The sequence below is a fragment of the Diprion similis genome, chromosome 2, assembly GCF_021155765.1.
Source record: "Diprion similis isolate iyDipSimi1 chromosome 2, iyDipSimi1.1, whole genome shotgun sequence".
Classification (NCBI taxonomy): domain Eukaryota; kingdom Metazoa; phylum Arthropoda; class Insecta; order Hymenoptera; family Diprionidae; genus Diprion; species Diprion similis.
The window spans coordinates 9361668-9380125 of NC_060106.1; the positions used below are offsets into that span (position 1 = coordinate 9361668).

At 39.3% G+C, this 18458-nt stretch overlaps 2 protein-coding genes across 2 annotated transcripts; both read right to left on the reverse strand.

Annotated features, from left to right (window-relative positions):
- Positions 1–2420: 2420 nt before the first annotated feature.
- LOC124416243 lies at positions 2421–10989 on the reverse strand. Its single transcript, XM_046897172.1, has 19 exons — positions 10720–10989; positions 10454–10649; positions 10172–10361; positions 9793–10111; positions 9471–9635; positions 9111–9257; positions 8609–8811; positions 8252–8475; positions 7878–8170; positions 7332–7811; positions 6894–7263; positions 6554–6817; positions 6239–6486; positions 5794–6146; positions 5380–5692; positions 4754–5301; positions 3434–4574; positions 3115–3354; positions 2421–3047 (listed from the first exon to the last, which is right to left on the reverse strand). The coding sequence occupies exons 1-19, from the start codon at positions 10987–10989 to the stop codon at positions 2856–2858; spliced, it is 6156 nt and encodes a 2051-aa protein (XP_046753128.1). The 3' UTR covers positions 2421–2855.
- A 694-nt stretch (positions 10990–11683) lies between these two features.
- Positions 11684–18344, reverse strand: LOC124411663 (probable tubulin polyglutamylase TTLL2). The gene is made up of 10 exons (XM_046890928.1): positions 18295–18344; positions 15656–15793; positions 14484–14609; positions 14295–14398; positions 13905–14037; positions 13537–13813; positions 13247–13449; positions 12873–13136; positions 12103–12410; positions 11684–12000 (listed from the first exon to the last, which is right to left on the reverse strand). The coding sequence occupies exons 1-10, from the start codon at positions 18337–18339 to the stop codon at positions 11880–11882; spliced, it is 1719 nt and encodes a 572-aa protein (XP_046746884.1). The 5' UTR covers positions 18340–18344; the 3' UTR covers positions 11684–11879.
- Positions 18345–18458: the final 114 nt, after the last annotated feature.

Sequence of the window (18458 nt, forward strand, 5' to 3'; positions counted from 1 at the left end):
TAATTTCATACTTGACATGGGCAATTCATCAGCCGTAAGAATACGTGCGTAAGGTATAGCTTCATACTATTTTTGCTAGTGATAGTAGCATAGAACTCATATAATAATTTCTAAAGATTCTACGTGCGTATATTTTCATGGATGGCAGTTTATGGCTCAACACTTTTTTTGCTTCATACTATATTTTTTTCTAAAAATTTTGCATTGTACAAGAAATCATGAAGGATAGTTTGAGTAGCAATTCATCAAGGCATGTTTCACCGGAGGAAAAGTTGACACTATGATCATGTATTTCGTGATTACTTACATTTTATAGAGGTATTACAAAAGATTACTTGACAGATAAAACTTACGTGATTTCTAAGATTCCATATGATTTCTTAAGATTACAGAAAGATTTCTGTAGACTACCAATGATTACCTTGATGACTACAAATGCGGAATTTTATTTTAACATAACCAATTTCAGTGTGATTTCTAAGATTACGAAATGATTTCGAATGATATCGACACCTCAATTGCTTCGGTGAAACACCTCAAATTTCATATTCCACGCAACCAAACATACGAAAGACTTAATTCTTTATAATTTTTCATCAACTGGTATAGGGTAGATCGATTTTGCATATAAAATTATGTAACATATTAAAAATATTGTGTAGAAAGATATGTATATATATTTTATCAGAAAAGTATTATCTGTTGTAGATTAAATTTGAATGTTAGAAAAGTATCTACAGGGAATTAAAATGATACGGATAAAAAGCGAAAACAAACATGTAGTTTAGTACAACTATTTAACATTAATAGAATTTTTACATAAATTTGGCTTCCAAAAATTTCCGTGTTATGCTGAAAGTGCATTGCGAAAATATGACGGGATTTTACTTTCAGAAAGGATATGGTATCTTTTTGGTACATTTTGAGAAATTTTCATGTGAGCTACATACACACTCTGCAAGTTTGCGATGTAAACTGAAATTATCTGCTTTTCTCCTTTTTTTTTTTTTGCGAATGCTGATTTGACGAAAAAGAACTGTTCAGTTTTAGACCTAGATATTATACTTGGTATAAATTTTCGGACAGCTTGTACTTTGAGAGTTCATAATACCTGAGACAAAGTGCGTATATTTAGTAAATAAGTAAATTAGACTTAAGAAATAAAAAATACGAAACAACCGCGAAAGAATAATCTTACGGTTGACAGGTGTAGATCTATTATTATTCACACTATTACCTATTTTTAGGTATAAACATTAACGCGTACATATTTTAAGACCAAAGATATTATATTGAATATTATGTATAAAATTATACATAAGCTTAGTGATAAATGTTAGTGTAATGATTATATTTTTTTTCCGTGGCTCAGTATACATACATATACATATAATTAGCTCGCCAATGACCAAACGATATAAGTCTACTATTCAAAAAATATATACATGTATTATAATGCAAAGAATTAGTTTTCATTTGTCGAAATTAAATAAGAAATGTTTTTATTACCAATTTACCGCAATGTAGGCTTACTTAACAGTCACGAGATGAAACTGAGCCAAAAATGTTTATGGTGAAATTACTCATATGCTTAAAATTTCGGCGCTCGATCATGGCATATTTGCCGCTCTGAAATATTTGTTAGGAACTGATAGATTTTTATCCCCAGTTTGAATTGTCAACTGTATTTAAAAGCTGTGTAAATTTTGCATTGATTTTGCGCGAAAGTTACAGGAGTGCAATCATGAAAAAAAATATTGTACAAACTTGTGACTGAGGGGCTGTGATGTGTTGCATTGAATTCAACTAAGTGCGGTGGCTAATTCTTGACGGACGTTGGTCTTATCTGAAATTACACATTATCAAAACACATTCGTTTCACGAGGTCAAACCTTTAATCATTCCGTATAATCTTACGTTTTTCACTCATTTGTCTAGGGTAAACAAATGATATTTTGCACCGGAATTGTATATGTTCGTGTTCAATATTCCACCATCAAGAGTTCCATTAGTATTGGATACAATAAACTCGTATCATACTTCGGCTACAGCTTACTTACTTTGCTAAAAAGTTCCTCCGAAGCTTGTGTGCATTTTCACGCAATTGCGTAACCGATCACGATTGGTATTTTATTACTCGTATATGGGCAGATATGAATTATAAATGGACGAACATTCCAAAGACTAATCTTGTCTGACGGGAAAACAAGCATATCCGTGTTAACTGTTCAGTAAATGAAAAACAAGTAAAACATAATAATTGAGCAACTGTAGTTTTTAACACTGGTTGCGATAAGCGCGTGATATTTTCGTAGTGAAGTATGGTATGTAACAAGGGATACACAGATTAATCGCTTGTTTAATACTTTGAGTAGTTTTGCATTTTTTATTGATAAAAATACATGCATTTATTTGTCTCTACGTACTACATGAACATGAGTCAAAAATAATTATTTTTCTTTATATAAATCTGTACATCTCTTGGCATATAGTAGATTTACATACACGATAGGGGAATAACAATAACTTAAAATTAAACGATAATTGTAAATGATGAAGAATAAATTCTAAATAATTAGGTATCTTCGTTGTGTAAAATAGAAAATACATTTTTTTTTACACTCCAAAGTCGGTGGTTTATAAAATAATGTTCCGAGTAACCACTCAAGAATCCTATTTTAATAATTGTAAACTTAATAAACGAAATATGTATTCGAAAATCCACAGATTTTGATCCAATGTTAATACATTTTTGTTAAGTATTTGCGATATGTATGAGTGATCTGTTATATGAGTAAATGATTTTCAACTTTCACGAAGCCACAGTTTTCGTATTTCAGTTAGCAGTGGAAAATTTAAACGGCAACATGCTGCGCGACATGTTCAATTTTGTCCGATATATAATCGTAATGTATTATCGTTTTCAATTTCGTATAGATCTGTCGGTATGCTGCTGGAAAGTAAACAAGCATGTCCTTCCAATCGTCGTATCGTAGCGTGAGAACCTCGACAATCGTGGCGGCACGATAAGTGTGAGTGTGACTTATCTATATTCAACAAAAAGTGCAACTTTATCACTTTAAAGTACGAATATCTCGCTGTCGTAATTCTTACATCCGGAATGAATCCTTGATGTAAACCAAAGTACTCCTTTGCCTGGAGAGTTGCGCAGACGGTATACATCCTCGCTCCTAAATTCGCCAAGACTTCTACGGCTCCGCGTTGAATGAAGTACATTGTTGAGTTGCAGTCTCCTTCTTGTACAATAAAATGAGTTGGAAAGAAAAGCCGTCTTCTCATCTTGCCACAAAGTTGTCGCAGTAGATCTTCGTGGCATCCTCTTAAGATGTTGTTCTGGAATAATTTATTGACGTTACACCGTGACCGATATTTCACAATTATTCAATAACGCCTTCTTTAAGTCTGTACCCACCTCAAAAAGATGTTTTCCATATGCAGCGACCATTATCTCTTCACTTATCGATGCTGGTGCTTCGGCCAAAAGTGCTGGCTGACTGCACCCTCTCTCGAGGATCCACAAATTTTTAGCATATCCCAAAGCTTTCTCGACAAGGGGATACGATATTTGACCGTCCTTTAAGTAATCTTTCATTATCGACATTGCGGTGTCATACTTAGTCAGCGTGTAAGAGTAATTTTGTACAACGTTAGAAACGTCTCCCATAAACATAGCGACGACGGGTACCATAGACACAGACATAATCGAGCAGAAGATTATTTCTTTTACAGTTCCCGGTCGTATGTCGCCAAATCCTGTGGTTGTTACCACGGCAACAATGAAATAGATCGAACAGATGTAGGGATATTGACAGTTTGACTTGACGATCCATGATTCTGGAGAACACTGCGTTGGACAACCAATCAAGTACCAAACGCATGCCAGTATGTGTAAAAGTAACGTGAAACTACATATCATACTAGCAAGCTTTGTCGCCAACATGTTTACGTTTAGCTTTTCATACTTCTTTGTGAAAAAAAGATACAAATGTCTAGCGCGCAACAGTCGTCTCATGCAAAGGAATTTGTACCAAAATATTCTAGAACTGGTCGCGGAAAGGCAGAGTACTTCGATAGGGACTATGCTCAATGCATCCAAATAGAATTGCATCTCTTGCAGTGTCCGAGCACGTATTAAAGTAATATTGTCGACAATGTCGCCACTGTCATCGTGATATTCGGTATTGTAGGCCAGAAACAGGATGACCAAAGTCAGTACGTCTAGGGCGAGTCCGGCGAAAAAAAGTAGAGGAACGAAAGTTTGAGTGAATGAAAATTGATAAGATGTCAGTAGGCTGGTCAGATATGCGATTGGCACTTTCAACACTGAGACTCTCTGATACGTGACTGGAAACCAAGCTTTTTTGTAAGAGTCGTTTTTCTTTTTTTTCGTGTCTTCCTCGTCGGAAAATCTTGGTACATAGCCCATATTTTGCAAGACGTAAATTTTAAACTGCTTCTTCACTGAGGGATAACCTCTGGCCAAATCGTAGAAGTTTGTCGTTGATATTATCAGAGTGTCCACGTGTTTTGCAGCTACGATGGTCATCATGTACCTAAATTACGATAAACAAGAACCTTGCAATACACGTTTATGATCGTCATTACGCTATTGTTTCTAATCCTTTTATGGGTATTGCTGATAAAAACTTTTACACTAATGATGAAGATCTTGTGAAAATGTACGTAGAATTCACGCCTGTCAAAAGGTTGGTGGGACGTGTTCGTATCTCACCTGGTTGATGGGCTGTTGTCAATATTTCCGAATATGCTACCTCTTCGTAATTTACAAAATAGAGTACCGTCGGGACCGATAACGTCAACTTCTCCGCGATGTACTATGTACATGTGGGATACAATGTCATTTTTTTTAACGATTTCGCTACCCTTCAAAAAATAAAGCATTTCCAAACTGGTTGCAAGCTGTCGCGTGAAACCCTTTTCAACGCCGGTGAAAGCAGGTACGACGGAAATAGTTTGTTCGTACAATTGAAGCATCACATCTTGTCTCAGCGCGTGATGAAATTTGTTGAAAATCGCATGAGTCTCTATGCCATGTGTTCGCCACCACATATTCTCGAAGTGCTTTATTGCCTTGTCTTGAATCACCTTCGGTATGCGTTCCATCTTCATGAATGTCACCAAGTGTCGCATGCGCTCTTGATATAACATCAAGTTTCGATTTACATTCGCTTTGCCACTCGATACGACGACGATTATATACGTGAAAATCAAATAACCGACGATTATGACCAACGCCGTGTACAACATTTCGTCCTCATCCTAAACCAGGTGAACTCAGTTCAAAAAAATTTAACCGTTAATTTACTGCTGACAGAATATTTCACGAAATTGTCTTACATGCGCAGTTATGTCACCAAATCCGATACAGTAGGATGTGGATACCATCCAATATACCGCTGTCAGGTAGAGATTGATTGAGTTCTGCATTGAGAAATAGAAAGAATTTTCACTGTGACCGATCCAAGATTCCTTGCTGTATTCCACGTAAATTGTACCATCCGGTCGTTCCCAATAGGTACAAGTAAATGCGATTGACAAAGCAGCTAAGACGTTGATAAAAATGTAAGCTACCGGTAAGAATTTAAAGAAATTTAAGGTGAGTGTCGATCGAGCCAAGTTTGACTCGTGCAGCAGCAACGGTGATGGCAGTCTGTTGGACAACAGGAATTACGTGACTCGTGTGTTTTATTTTTAGTATATTTTGGCTATTCGTCGAGCATCGTTGAAAGATAATTTTTTTTACAAATTTACCTATAGAGTTGCATGATCTTGTTGAGAACCGATATTTCGTTTATGGAAAAACTGATCTGTTTCGCTCCATCGGCATGTATTGTTGGTTGATGTTGTACCATATAAAGTGGTAGAGCCCCCAAGAAATCTACAGCGAAGCTGTGAGTCAAGTAGTGTTTCGCCGTTGCCAGAGGATGGCTGATTAATAGACCTTCATCGTTGTAGTAACAGACGTGCAAACGTATGTATATATCTAGAAAGGCTAGTATGTCCAAGACGAATGCTATCCAAACAATCCCTCTGAATTGCAGAGAGCTGTATGTTAAAGATGGGAAAATAAATCCGCTCAGTAAAGCAGACGTCACACGGCATGTCTGTAATATTATTAATTCACGAATGTCGGTAAATAATGAATGTCGCGGTGAAATATGTGGAAAAATTATGTCACCGACTAATCTAGTCTCACCTCCCAAAATTGAATGAAAGGACCGTTCGGTGTGATGGTCCTTGACATTAGCATGTATTGTATAAATTGCAACACTCCTAAGTCTTGGAAGGGTCGAGTGTAATCCATATTCACGTCGTGCTTTCGTCGCTTTGTGAATTTGATCCAGCTTATGTCAAGGTGGTCGGTGTAATCTTGAGACTCGATAGCTGATCGGCTAAAATTCAGTTTTCGAACCAAGTTGGAGTTTCTGACTACCTGGATTAATGCTGCGGAATAAAGCAGGAATATGACCATCGTTGGGTGAATGAGAGTTTCTAGATTTTATGTACTCACCAGAAAAATGTTCGTAGCTTTTTTTGTCACTTGAAAAGATTTTCTGCAAACTCGAATGCGATATTCTAATCAGCTTCAGGTGCGTCACACTTCTGATATCTTGCATCGAAGGTTTTCCCAACAGCATTTCAATAACCCCAAAAAATTCCTTAGGACCCAATGTTTTCTTGTCTCGATTAGTCAGCACTGATGTAGCTTCGCAGTAACCTTCTTGTATGATATAAAATTCTCGATACATCTCGCCGGCGTACGACACTATCTCTCCTGCATTTCATAACGGTCAAGTTTTATGTTATAAAATAACAAGTAGCGCAAGCTGAAAGATAAGAAAAGTTTTCACCTGGCGGTAGAACGTAGATCTCAACACAATCTGCAAGGTCGGTTATCGTCTCGTCGTTTAGTTCTTGTAAAATGGGGACTGACCTCAGCATCTCACCGTGCATGGCAATGAGCAATCTTCTATTCATATTGGGCGACAAATCCGCGAATAAAGGAATATCGTTCATTATCTTGTATCCTTGATCAGTTTGCCATTGGAGGTCCAAATAGCTGTATACTCGTTTTTGAATAACCTCCGGTATGTCATTTTCCTCCATAAATTTTTTCATCACAAAGACGATCTCCTTGTACGCAACTTTGTCGAGAGTAGAGAGCATCAGCGTTGCCGAACAATCGGATACCAAAGCGTTGAATAGAAGAGCTCCGATTACCTGAATATTCTCAATGTTAAACGACATAGCGGAGACATTGAAACTACAATTTACGACATTGAACGTACCAAGAAAAAAAACATGGTAATCATCTCTTGCAAAGTACTGGCGTTAATGTCTCCATAACCGGTCTGCGAAAGCACTTGCAAAGCATAGTAAAAGCTTAGTAGATAAACAGGGCTGTTTATCATGTTGGCTTCAGAATTTTGAGTTAGGATCTGATCGTACCAGCTGCCCGTTACGCAATTTTCGTAAAAACATGCTTGCGTATAAAAAATCGCTCCGATCCAATACGACCCAAACACCAAACACAACAAGTATTTTGCCATTCTGATGATCTTTATATTGACATTCAGACTTTTCTCCAAGTCACTGATAGCTCGAAACACGACGTGCACTTTCAATACACGATTCAATAGAAAAATAGTCCCAACACGTCCACTGGTGTAGAAGCTCATATAAAACGCAACCTCTTTAGCCGGAAAAACGGCTAATATGTCGAGTAGAAATCGGAACTGCCTTATTTTCATCGCAGTTATCTTTTTCACCTGAAACACGTTTTTATTTTCAAGTCGTTCTGACGAATATTTAATGAATACTGGAGAAATACACACCTCTACAAGTACGTCACGAGTCAAGTCGATAGCCGTTGAAATTTGCACGTAAATATCCAAAATGTATAAAACATCTATAATGACTCTGATAGTTAGCAGATCATCAGTCATGTAACGCTTGAAGCATGCGAAGTATGGATAGAGAATTGCAGCGATCAGAACAGCGAACACAATCACGCTTTGCCAGAGTGTTAGAAATAACGTGTTGGGGGTTAAAATCCAGGGCCATTCGGTTTTTATGCAAATATCGTATCGGGCGACGGCTGCTTCGGTCGCCATTATGTACATGTCAACTGTAACAGTACAATTTCGAGTCATTCCATAAGTTTGACATCTCTCAGTTTTATCACATATTTCGATTGTAATCCACGCACCAGTGTCCTGCGGATTGAATTCTGGGCTTAATGGATACGTATTTATCTGACATACGGTATTGTCAGTTTTTTGCTTCTTGCGAAGTTGATTTTTGAAGATTTTCAACGGCTTTCTTGGCGAGGAATAGCCAAGATTGATATCGTGCAAAGCTCTTTCTACCGCATTTTCTTGCGCTCTGAATGTTACGATTCGTTTTTTCGTGTAATCCAAGCGATCTGACACTCTGTAAAGAGATAATTTTCCTGATCATACACGATTTTTGACAACAGAAAGCTTGCGTCTATCTCCTCGTTTCATCTTCACTCGTGTATAATGTTAAACTCGATAATCTTAGAACTAAAATTACGTATACAAACCTGCGATTCATTTCCACGTAAATATCGTGAAACAAATTATTGTGTGCAAATAAAGTGGCTTTGTGGACAACTTGAAGTTCGCAGGACGTCGCGGCGACAACTTGACTTTTGCATTCAATATTTAGTAGCAACGCTGCATCACCGAGTATCGTACCAGCCGTCAAATTTAGTATCGAACTCTCGTTGTCATCCGACGATAAAATCTGTTCATTACGTATTCATAGAGTTTTAGTCAAAGCGTGTATGTACTATGTATGTACCTCATAAATAAACATCGATAAGCTTCCCAACTTTCAACTTTTCAACGATGCGGTTCCATAGATGATATGGAAACAATATAGGTATACGGTAAATCGTGTGATAAAACGGTACAATTTTGCTCAGCGTCGAAATTTTCTTACGTGAATTCTATAAAAATTCACTATTCTTGTTGTCACGTCTATGTTACGTAAACTTTCTTTTCTACCTACTGTCTTACTGCATTATTGTATTAAATACTCACACTGATATTTCCTCGAACCACATATATCATACGATCAATGGGGCTTCCTTTCGTGTATATAATATCACCGCAGTTGTAGTATTCATTGCGTGTTCTCATTGAGAGATCTCGCAAGTATGCCGAAGGCAGGCCACGTAGCATTACAGACTGGCGAAATAAACAGTGCAGTGCTGTTACACATGGTTTCTCGATTGGAGTCTATCAATGTCGCTCTTTTATGGTCAGTATGTAATTAGCTCATGTCGAATTTAGCACGACGTGTGATAATCAGAACGCGTTTCTTACGTCTTGCTAATCCTTGGGAAAATTATACAACGTAATAAAGTAGGAGAAAAATGAGTTTTTTTTTATAAAAATTACTCTTATGAATGCCAAATAGTAGCGGTCCAAGTAAATTTCCTTTTGCAGCGTCAACGGTAAGTCCGCAAACATTTCAGATGCACTGATTGCTTTTTTGTACTTCCAGAAAGATTTGTGAAACTCGATTACACCCTCCCGCATGTCCTTCGATACTTTAGCTTGCACCTGAAATATAATAACTTGCTGTCGTTTACGAAACAAAACACTTTTCGTTTTCTAGTATTTTTTTCACATGAAATTATAGACTCCGACATGCGTTAAAAATCAGGCATTTATCGGTGTGCAGTTTAAGTTAAAAAGACGAACGGTTATTACATATTACCAAAGTTTCTGTGATAAGGTGGAGCTTGTTCCGGAATTCCGTATTCCTTTTAACCGCCTCTAATATCCCGCTTGTTAAACTGCCGATAAAGGCTGCGACAAGTATCACAAATCCCGTGGCCATCATTAATAACGTATACATTTGCTCCATGCTGTTGCGTGCCGTGATTCCGCCAAATCCAGTGCTGCTCATAGCGCACGTTACAAAGTACAGAGAGACGAGGTACCATTCCCACGGTTCGTCGGTTGTCAATTTCTTGCTACTTGATATCGTTACGATCCAGCGTTCGCCGCATACGGTGCATTGTGAAAAAAGATACCTGCGAAAATCTTGTTAGCTCTTTTTCCAATTTGTGCTTAATGACGCTAAAGTTACTCACCAGAAACAAGTGTAGGTGTGTAGAGTAACTAGAAATATTACAAGGTACGTCGCGAACGTGACCGTGATAGCAACGTTTCCCACCATATCTGTCAATCGTGAGAAAAAATTGATGGGTCTGTACATTCGAAGTACTGGTATCATGACGGAGAGGAAGTCGACGTAAATCGGCTCATCCTCAACCGAGTGATCTGACGAAAGGAAAAGGAGTTTTATTTGTCAAGAGGCTTTTAGGGATAGTTTCGAAGACCTTAGATCGTTGGCACAAATTTCTTTCTCATACTTAATAAAAAGCGGATTGGCATTCCTATAACAACTCCCAATATGTCAAGAAATATCAGAAATATCGATCTCGCCTTAAACTCTTTTGTGGTTCTGATATCTTCTAATCGCCAGTGTAATATCGACGAACAGACGTCGACGATATACAATACGTCTAGAAGTAACTTGATGATAAATGAGATTCTCTGTTCTGTTTCCTGCAATAAAATCGTAACGGTTTTGGACATACAAACGCTGTTGGGTAGGTAAGAGAGATTATCAGGATACCTCTTCCACTTCAAAAAATACTTCGTACGTAGTCATCATATAGACCACTATAGTAACCAACACTAGAGACAATTCCCAGGTTTTTCCGAAGCTCAGGAAAACAAAACATTCCAAAGTTGAATCTATCGATACTCTAACAGGGTAATCGTCTTCTGTGTCAGTATCCTCGTCCAACTCTAGCGTGAGTGAGTCTCTCGACTTCTGATTCAGCCTCAAACCATCCCCATAAAGTTCGGTTTCCTGGGGTACTTTACCCTCCAGTAAATGCATTTTTCAACAACTATTCTGTTACGTTATTTACGAAGGACTCTGCGCGATTTTTCTAACAACGAAGAAGGGGTTATGCTGATAGTTTCAAATTTGAATATGCCAATAATCATAATATTCGATGATAAAGTGACTGAAAGAAATTTAAGAAATATTTTAAGATTATCAGCCCTACCGTGATCTTATAACGAAACACTCGATGATACCGTATCTTTAAATTACGGATTTTAAACCTTCACCAAACGTCATATTTATCATGTGAATATAGTCGAAAATTATCACATGAATATGCTGTATCTCAAAACAAAGGAGGAGTTACGCGTTGCAAACAAAATGCATTACAAATTGATATAATTAATAGGTATATTCATAAGCTTTAAGGAATATGTTTCCCATTTGATACAATCATAAAAAAACCAATTCCCAAGATTAGAAAGTATACCTGCGTAAATAAAAAAGATTGTTGAATTTACCTAACAAAACAATCTAATACGGCGAATGAAATACTTTGTTAATTCAAGTAAATGTCGTTTTACTTGGAAACACAAATTATTGTTTTGACAACTATTTATTGAATTAAATAAAATTTCTTTGAGTTTCGAAAACCTTTCTTTCGCCATATCTGATCAATTCTACAAATCCTTCCACCGTGTGCATAACATGACAGATTCGGGATAATAAAGTTTTTTGCCATAGGTATTTTTATTCCTGATATTTTTCCTCTACTATTACAATTCTGACGAATTAACGTTGTAACGAGTCCTAAGCTATCGCGTAGAACGCAAAAGAAAAAACTCGATCGACTTACGTTCTGCGTGATATAGTATACGCGTAGAAAAAAAGACAGAACTGAATAAATAGTATTTAATCATTCACAACGTTATGGCATCGATTCATTTCTCCGGCAGCCATACTTCTGTATTCAGCCCTAGAGAGCTTTGTAGGAATTCGTTACAAGGGTCATCACCCAAGTGGCCGAGTTTTCCGTGAACATCTTTGGCGGCTTTCAGGTACCTGTATACAAAAAATCATGCATATAATTTTCCAACCTCCGTCTCGAAGAGATCGCTCTTCATTGCTATCCACCAAGTATATCGCCAAGTTCGTTTTACTTACTTGTAAATGCACATCACCGTATTTTTTATTTCCTTTTCGGCGATGCGCGGCGTATCGCTGAGCAAGGGGCTACCCGAGTGATGTATGAACTCCGTAGACTCCCTTGGCTTCAAATGCGTCAGTGGATACGTACGGATCCATCCTCCTTCGCGGGTCACGGGGTTGCGCCAGTCCTTTCCATTGTCCCAGACGAAGGGTGGCGGCGTTGAATTGTTTCCTTTGAAACCACGCCGCGTTACCCTGTCGACTGACAACGCATTGTACCGGGACCAAACGTCACCGCACGCGTCCGGAATCCCCTGTCGAAACTGCATGTCACGCGTTTCCGCTCGTGATATGAAGAAAGTTTTCGAGGGTGTTAAGTCACCAGGTGGACAAGATACGTTCGTCAATGTTGGTCTATAGCAAAATAATCTAGCCTATACGAGACAATGATCTCGCATGGTGATTTTTTTTTTTGAGATGTACCAATATTGTTCTTTTTCGCGAATAAAAACATTTTACGTAATTTCAATAATTTCACATGCTTACTCAACTCGGAAACTCTCAGAGAAGAAAAAAAAATTCACGAAACAAAGGGCACAAATTTGAAATTTGGACTTTTTTTTAAACCCTTATTGGTTACTTAGGGTGAATATCATTCCACATATTTTTCAAAAGTCCTCGTGAGTCCCTTCGTACTTTAACTTCTACTGAAGTGTGACCAATTAGGGTTAAGAAACGAAAATATGTTCATTTGGATGAATCGATGAACCGGAGATATTACTTGCCATAGTTTGGGGTTCGGGGCAAACGTTGATCAGAGCAACCGATTCCCTTCCGATTTTGCATGGTCTTTTCGATTCCTTGCTCGGGTAGCAGCGCGAGGATCGCTCATCCTCTGCTTCCTCTTCACTTGTTGCCCAAATCGTGAAAAGAGATAATCCGGTATTGCAGACCGGGAGACCCAGTAGGTCGAACATGTCGTGAAGCAGCGGCTTCTTCACTTCAGAATCAACCTCGCAGTCATTTCCCAGGGCTGGACTGACGTTGACCTTGTTTCGAGAATGATAGACCTGGTGACTATTTGTCGGTCAAGTGCAGTGAGGTTGAAACGCGATTCACTGAGGGTTAATTTTCTCCAATTTATAAATTCGTCACCGACCTCTATGAGCCAAGGTTTCAAATTCTCGTCAATGAGAACGTCGAAACCAAAAAACTCGAAGCAGTTCGAGGACCGTGGAATTCCAGCCGCTTGACTAAGTATCGTAAGGCTGACGAGACACGCGATTCGCTGCCATAAAAACCAGTCGGAATATCCAGACTGTTCCAGGTATCGCCTCAGTTGTCTCAGGGTCCACTTGCACCCTGAAGTTGACACCATTAATTCATTTCCTAATTCGATTCTTAGTCAAGACAGAATTTCTAGTACTGCGTATAATCAGCGTGACTCACCTGCCCCAACCCTCTCCTTCTTCTCCGAGTATCCTGGACCAAGTTTGTTTAGAGAGCAGTTCGTGAGGTGACGGAAAGGGTTGTCCAAATTGTCCAGCGAAAACTTCTCGGTTGCAAAACGAACCAACCCTTCCTTGTAGAGGTAAATTGTCAGAGGTTTATAGGAAGGCACGCAGACGTAAAGTCGAAGGTCGAACTTGTAGCTCCCAATGAGGAGCGGATTTTTAATGTACCTCTGAACCACAGCCATGTTGTCGTACGTGAGATCGCTCAGCTTCTTCGAGTTACCGAGAACACGTATTTTATATTTGTACGTCATTTCTTGCCATTCGAATTCCGAGCTAAGTTTTTCATCGAGAACAACTTACTCGAAATAGAAATATTCCTCTGCCCTGACTTTGACCGACTGGCTTGCAGATCCATACCCTGTCGTCCTTTTCATATCGGCTACAATCTGCCGCTAGCTTCGTGTATTCTAATGGAAGATTGTATCCGAGGGGGCTGAAATTCCACAATAATGTGATTTTAACACTCGCCAACCTGATGGCTTTAAATAAATTTCGTCCGCTCTTTTGTATTTCCACATATTGTCACCACTTTTCAGCAGGCTTAGAATCATGCTTTGACCAATTTGTCAGTTCGAAGTTGGTGAATATGTGACGATGCCGTAGAGACGAAGCATATCTCATACGATTGAATGACAAAGTGTTGGAACGTTCTTGCCTATCGCGAATCACCAACACGAAAGCGTTGTTTACCTAAAGTCATATATCGATCCGTAAATCTTCTTCATACACTTCAGATGTCTCACCAAATTGTCCTTCCGGCATATCGAGCTTCCCTTTGGTATGTGATTGGTGAACTAGAGGGACACGAATTACATAAGTAACAATGAACGTCGTACGGCAACGTTTTATTACCCGCCATTCGTAGAGCTCGCTAATTACCTGCCAAGGAAGCAACGTTTTGTAATGGTTTGACGGGAACCCTCCGGAACGCCACCAAAGATTCCAGCGATCCTTAAGCGTCATGTTATCCCCTGTATACTCACGCCAACCACGCTCGGTGCACACCTACCGGAAGTTGTTAATATTCACGTATAAGCTCACCGTGCGTGATCGCAATCAATTCAATGCGCTTTCCCCGCAACATTACAGAATCAGGACACAAACTGTCCTGGTATTTCGTGAATTGTTTTGCCATTGATTCTGGTTTATGGACAGGTTGTGCTTTCTTCACTATATTATTGCAGTCTTATGTATAAGTTTAATTAAGGCATGTTGATTTTATTCAGATCTTTCTTTTGACAGAGAACGTTTTTACGCTTTTTCTGACGCGAGAAGTGAAAACAACACCCGATACACCGGATGATGATAAAGTATCGAACCTACATTGAGAACATTTTTGGTGGTGATGCCTTTGCAACTTTTACGATTACCAACACGCTAAGCGCGATAAAAATAGAAATTGCGACTGCAGTTGCAGTGCTATTTTAAATTCTGAACCGTTAATCTCGCGAGTGACTTGATCACCGTGTTATCGATCATAAATTGTTCGTCATAGCATCGTCGAGTAGGTTGAAATGTAAGCGACGCTTTGTAATAAATGCAGGTTGTTTACGCAGTGTCTTATCGCTAGAGATGTACAAGTGCAAATTTATAATTAACTTCAGAAAGAAAATAGGATTTAAGAAAAATTATGGAAGTCAGGATCATATCAATATCCGTATTTGCGACTGTGCGATTCACGGTAATTTCCTCTTGTACCTTGAAAACTGTTTTATATAGTTCAAGGTTGGCTAACTCTGTAACTGTGCCGAATAAATTCACTGCATAAAAAGCGCATCGTGACATGTGATCTGATTTAGGTATACCACGCGTCTTAATTAGGTCTCTGAAACTTTTTAAGAAACAAATTACGTAGTTAGTACCGTTTCACGTGATTCTTTTTTCGTTTGTTTTTTTTTTCACTGGACTTTGGCGGAAATTTCGGGAGTTCATAAAAATTAGCCCTCAACCTTGGTACTTTCCCAGGTACTCAATAATCAAGTTTACGTTGTCGTCAGTGTAAATGACGTGTCTTCAACTTATGGATTTGAGAATCACCCGGTATACGTTACTTGAACTAGTAGATGAGGTCCCGCGCCGTTTTCATTCAGCCTGAACACGAATGGTCCTTCCAGATAGTTTAGTGCCATCCCACGATACAGGGCGGCAGCCACTTTCCAGTAAAATATCACAGATTGATATACAACAACCTATACCAGGATAATGTGATGCGTCAGGTGTATGGATAATCAATAAATACATACGGATATTTTTACGTCTATTCTAATCTGAAAAATAACCAACGACATACTGCAGTGCTGAATGCTGTTCTCCATTAGATATTTAAAAAAGAAACTCCTATTTTTTCTGGAGAAATCATTTTAACGGAAAACTTGCATGAATTATAACATCAATATACTTCTTATTATGATACTCATAGTTCTTCACGCAAGAGTTGTCACACAAATTTTTTTTTCACGCTGAAGTTTGCAACCAACGTGTCAACTCACCAATTGATCATGCATTCCCGGATGTTGAAGTCAAGAAAGGGTGTCAAAATTGTTGGTGAAAACTCTCACGCTAATAAAACAATCGAGAGGAGTGCTTTTGGGTAAACAAGTGTGGGGCTGGGTGCGTGCAGGAAAAGTTGGCACCGTCTATACGGATACCGGTGCTACCTAAAACTTTCAAGATAATAGACCAATCATGTCAAAAATAATTTTACTTAATTATCCCTGAAATAATGAGCGACTTTTGCGAGTCTTCTTTCGCCCAAAAAGTGGAATTCGTCCACGTTTCTTTTTATATCGATGAAATGATACAAAAATGAAGTTAGTATAATGTTAACGTAATGAAAAATTGGGAAAAAGTTGCCATTTAGCAACTTTAGAAAGATTTTAAAGCAATTAAATTTGTAAAATATGAGCAGATATGATTTGCTTTATTACAATCGATCGAATTTAAGACATGTTTATAGTTATGAAAAAACGATCTTTCGTAAATATGCATTGTTATAATAACTTACGAAATTTAATCTCAACGAAGTCAAAGGATTTTCGATTTAGGATTTCACTCTGGTACGGTGATCTAAATGTGAGTACGACTATAGGTAGTACCGTGATTGGGGAAAGGCACATAATATAGTCATTTGTGTTTGCTCGAGACTGTTTACATTTCGCACTACAGTAGGGTAGAAAGTTACGCCGCACGATATTATATTACTCCCGTATGAGTAAGTATTTCAATTGAAGGGCGTATGAGATTACACAAAGTAGAACGATAGCACGAGTGGATAAGGCTACAAAGTGTGTTTTCAATACTCCATTTTTCGTAGCTGCTACCTGCTACTAAGAAATTCTAAAAGCCTAGACTCAAAACCAACTAACGAACTCACTTCTCGCAAAGCACAAGAAAAGTGTGGTGTTCCAAAGGAAACTGGCTTGAAGCAGTACAGCAGAAAAGAGAGAGCGTGCGTGTGTCGTATTTTTATATTTGTACGTAAATATTGCACAAAAATATATTCGTGGTGGCAAAAACGTGTTAGAAATCGAGCACAACGTCGGTTTGAAGAATAACTTTGGTGTGAGATTTCCTAAAAATACGAACTTTCTCACTTAATATACATCGTCACGCGTTCGTTGGTCAAAATTTGGCGAGTTCCGCGTCCCATCCGAGGGTGAATAGATGCCTTTAGGGAGAGCCAGTTTGCTGCTTCGGGACACGATCCCCTCGTCACGTCATCGTCCAAGTCAGCTGCTCCCTAGACTGACGCAAAGGCTGCCACCTCGCTCGTCCCGACGACGCTCGTGACGTCGCGGCGTCGCCGAAGACGCTGAGCCCCGGGGGATGATGAGGGAGGGAACGCTTCGGAGGATCGCCCGCGTCGCCGCGAGTCAAATGTCGACTGAACGGGATCGAGGGTTTAGGTTTAGGTTTAGGTTTAGGTTCAGGTTTGGGTTGATGCCGAGCCCTGCACTTATGCTAAACAAGACGCGGTTACGATATCTGTCTTGGGTAGAATCCGCGCTTATATCGGGTGACTCGTTTCGTCAGGGCGACGAACAGCCCTGCAGCGATACGCCGTCTCCTCGCTTCCACCCCTCGCCGCTGGTAGCGGGTAGCGAAGACTGAGCTTTTCGTGTAGGGTGACACGGGCCAAGGGAGGCATTTGTTTTTGCCTAATGGGTAGTTCCCCGTGATTTATCTCCTCGACAGTGCTTCCATCCTTCTCCAGCGGCTTTCGGTGCCCTGATACAATGGCGCGCCGCTGCAGAATATGCGAAACTGAGGAATGCCTGTCGAACATCTGTTCGGTTGACAAGAGAGACGATGGGAATCCTTTCGCACCCTTAGTCCATGTTCCACGAGGATCAATCGTAGTCGGAGCTAATTATACGATTTTCATTTCGGTATTGATTGTCGATCACCCCGTACGCGGATATGGGTACACCTGTCATCGGCGTTGTGGGATAAAATACGATACTCACCCGCGATTCGGCGATGAGCACGCAACGTGAAAACTTTTCCGCCTTCCTTTTTTCCGCCCTTCTTCTCCGTTCGCCGTTTCGTTATCCTCTACACTCTATATTATCCTGCTTTACTGCCACATGCAGCGTTTATTTTATTCGCGTGTTTTGCTGGGACTGCACGTATGCCAAAGGGGGCTTGATTTCCTGAGGGGCATGCTGGACGGAAAGGGAAATTAGAATACCTCGTTCGTTACTTGTTCTCTTTGTCGAGATCTCCGCTTCCGCATTCCTAAAATAGTCCCTTTTTATGGATTCGTCACAGCTGATTCTCCTACTTGTGTGATATTTTCCTACCTTGCTCAACGCACTCTTGGCCATGGAAACGGTCAGTGAGTTAGATCATGTC

Coding starts and splice junctions, on each gene's coding strand:
- LOC124411663 (XM_046890928.1), bottom strand. CDS start 18,339: ATGCGGAAGCGGAGATCTCGACAAAGAGAACAAGTAACGAACGAG. Junction 13,137..13,246: donor TGAAACCTTGGCTCATAGAG/GTCGGTGACGAA, acceptor TCTCGAAACAAG/GTCAACGTCAGTCCAGCCCT. Junction 12,001..12,102: donor ACGGTGATGTGCATTTACAA/GTAAGTAAAACG, acceptor TTTTGTATACAG/GTACCTGAAAGCCGCCAAAG.
- LOC124416243 (XM_046897172.1), bottom strand. CDS start 10,989: ATGCATTTACTGGAGGGTAAAGTACCCCAGGAAACCGAACTTTATGGG. Junction 8,812..9,110: donor TGGTTCGAGGAAATATCAGT/GTGAGTATTTAA, acceptor CGTAATGAACAG/ATTTTATCGTCGGATGACAA. Junction 8,476..8,608: donor TACGTGGAAATGAATCGCAG/GTTTGTATACGT, acceptor ATCTCTTTACAG/AGTGTCAGATCGCTTGGATT.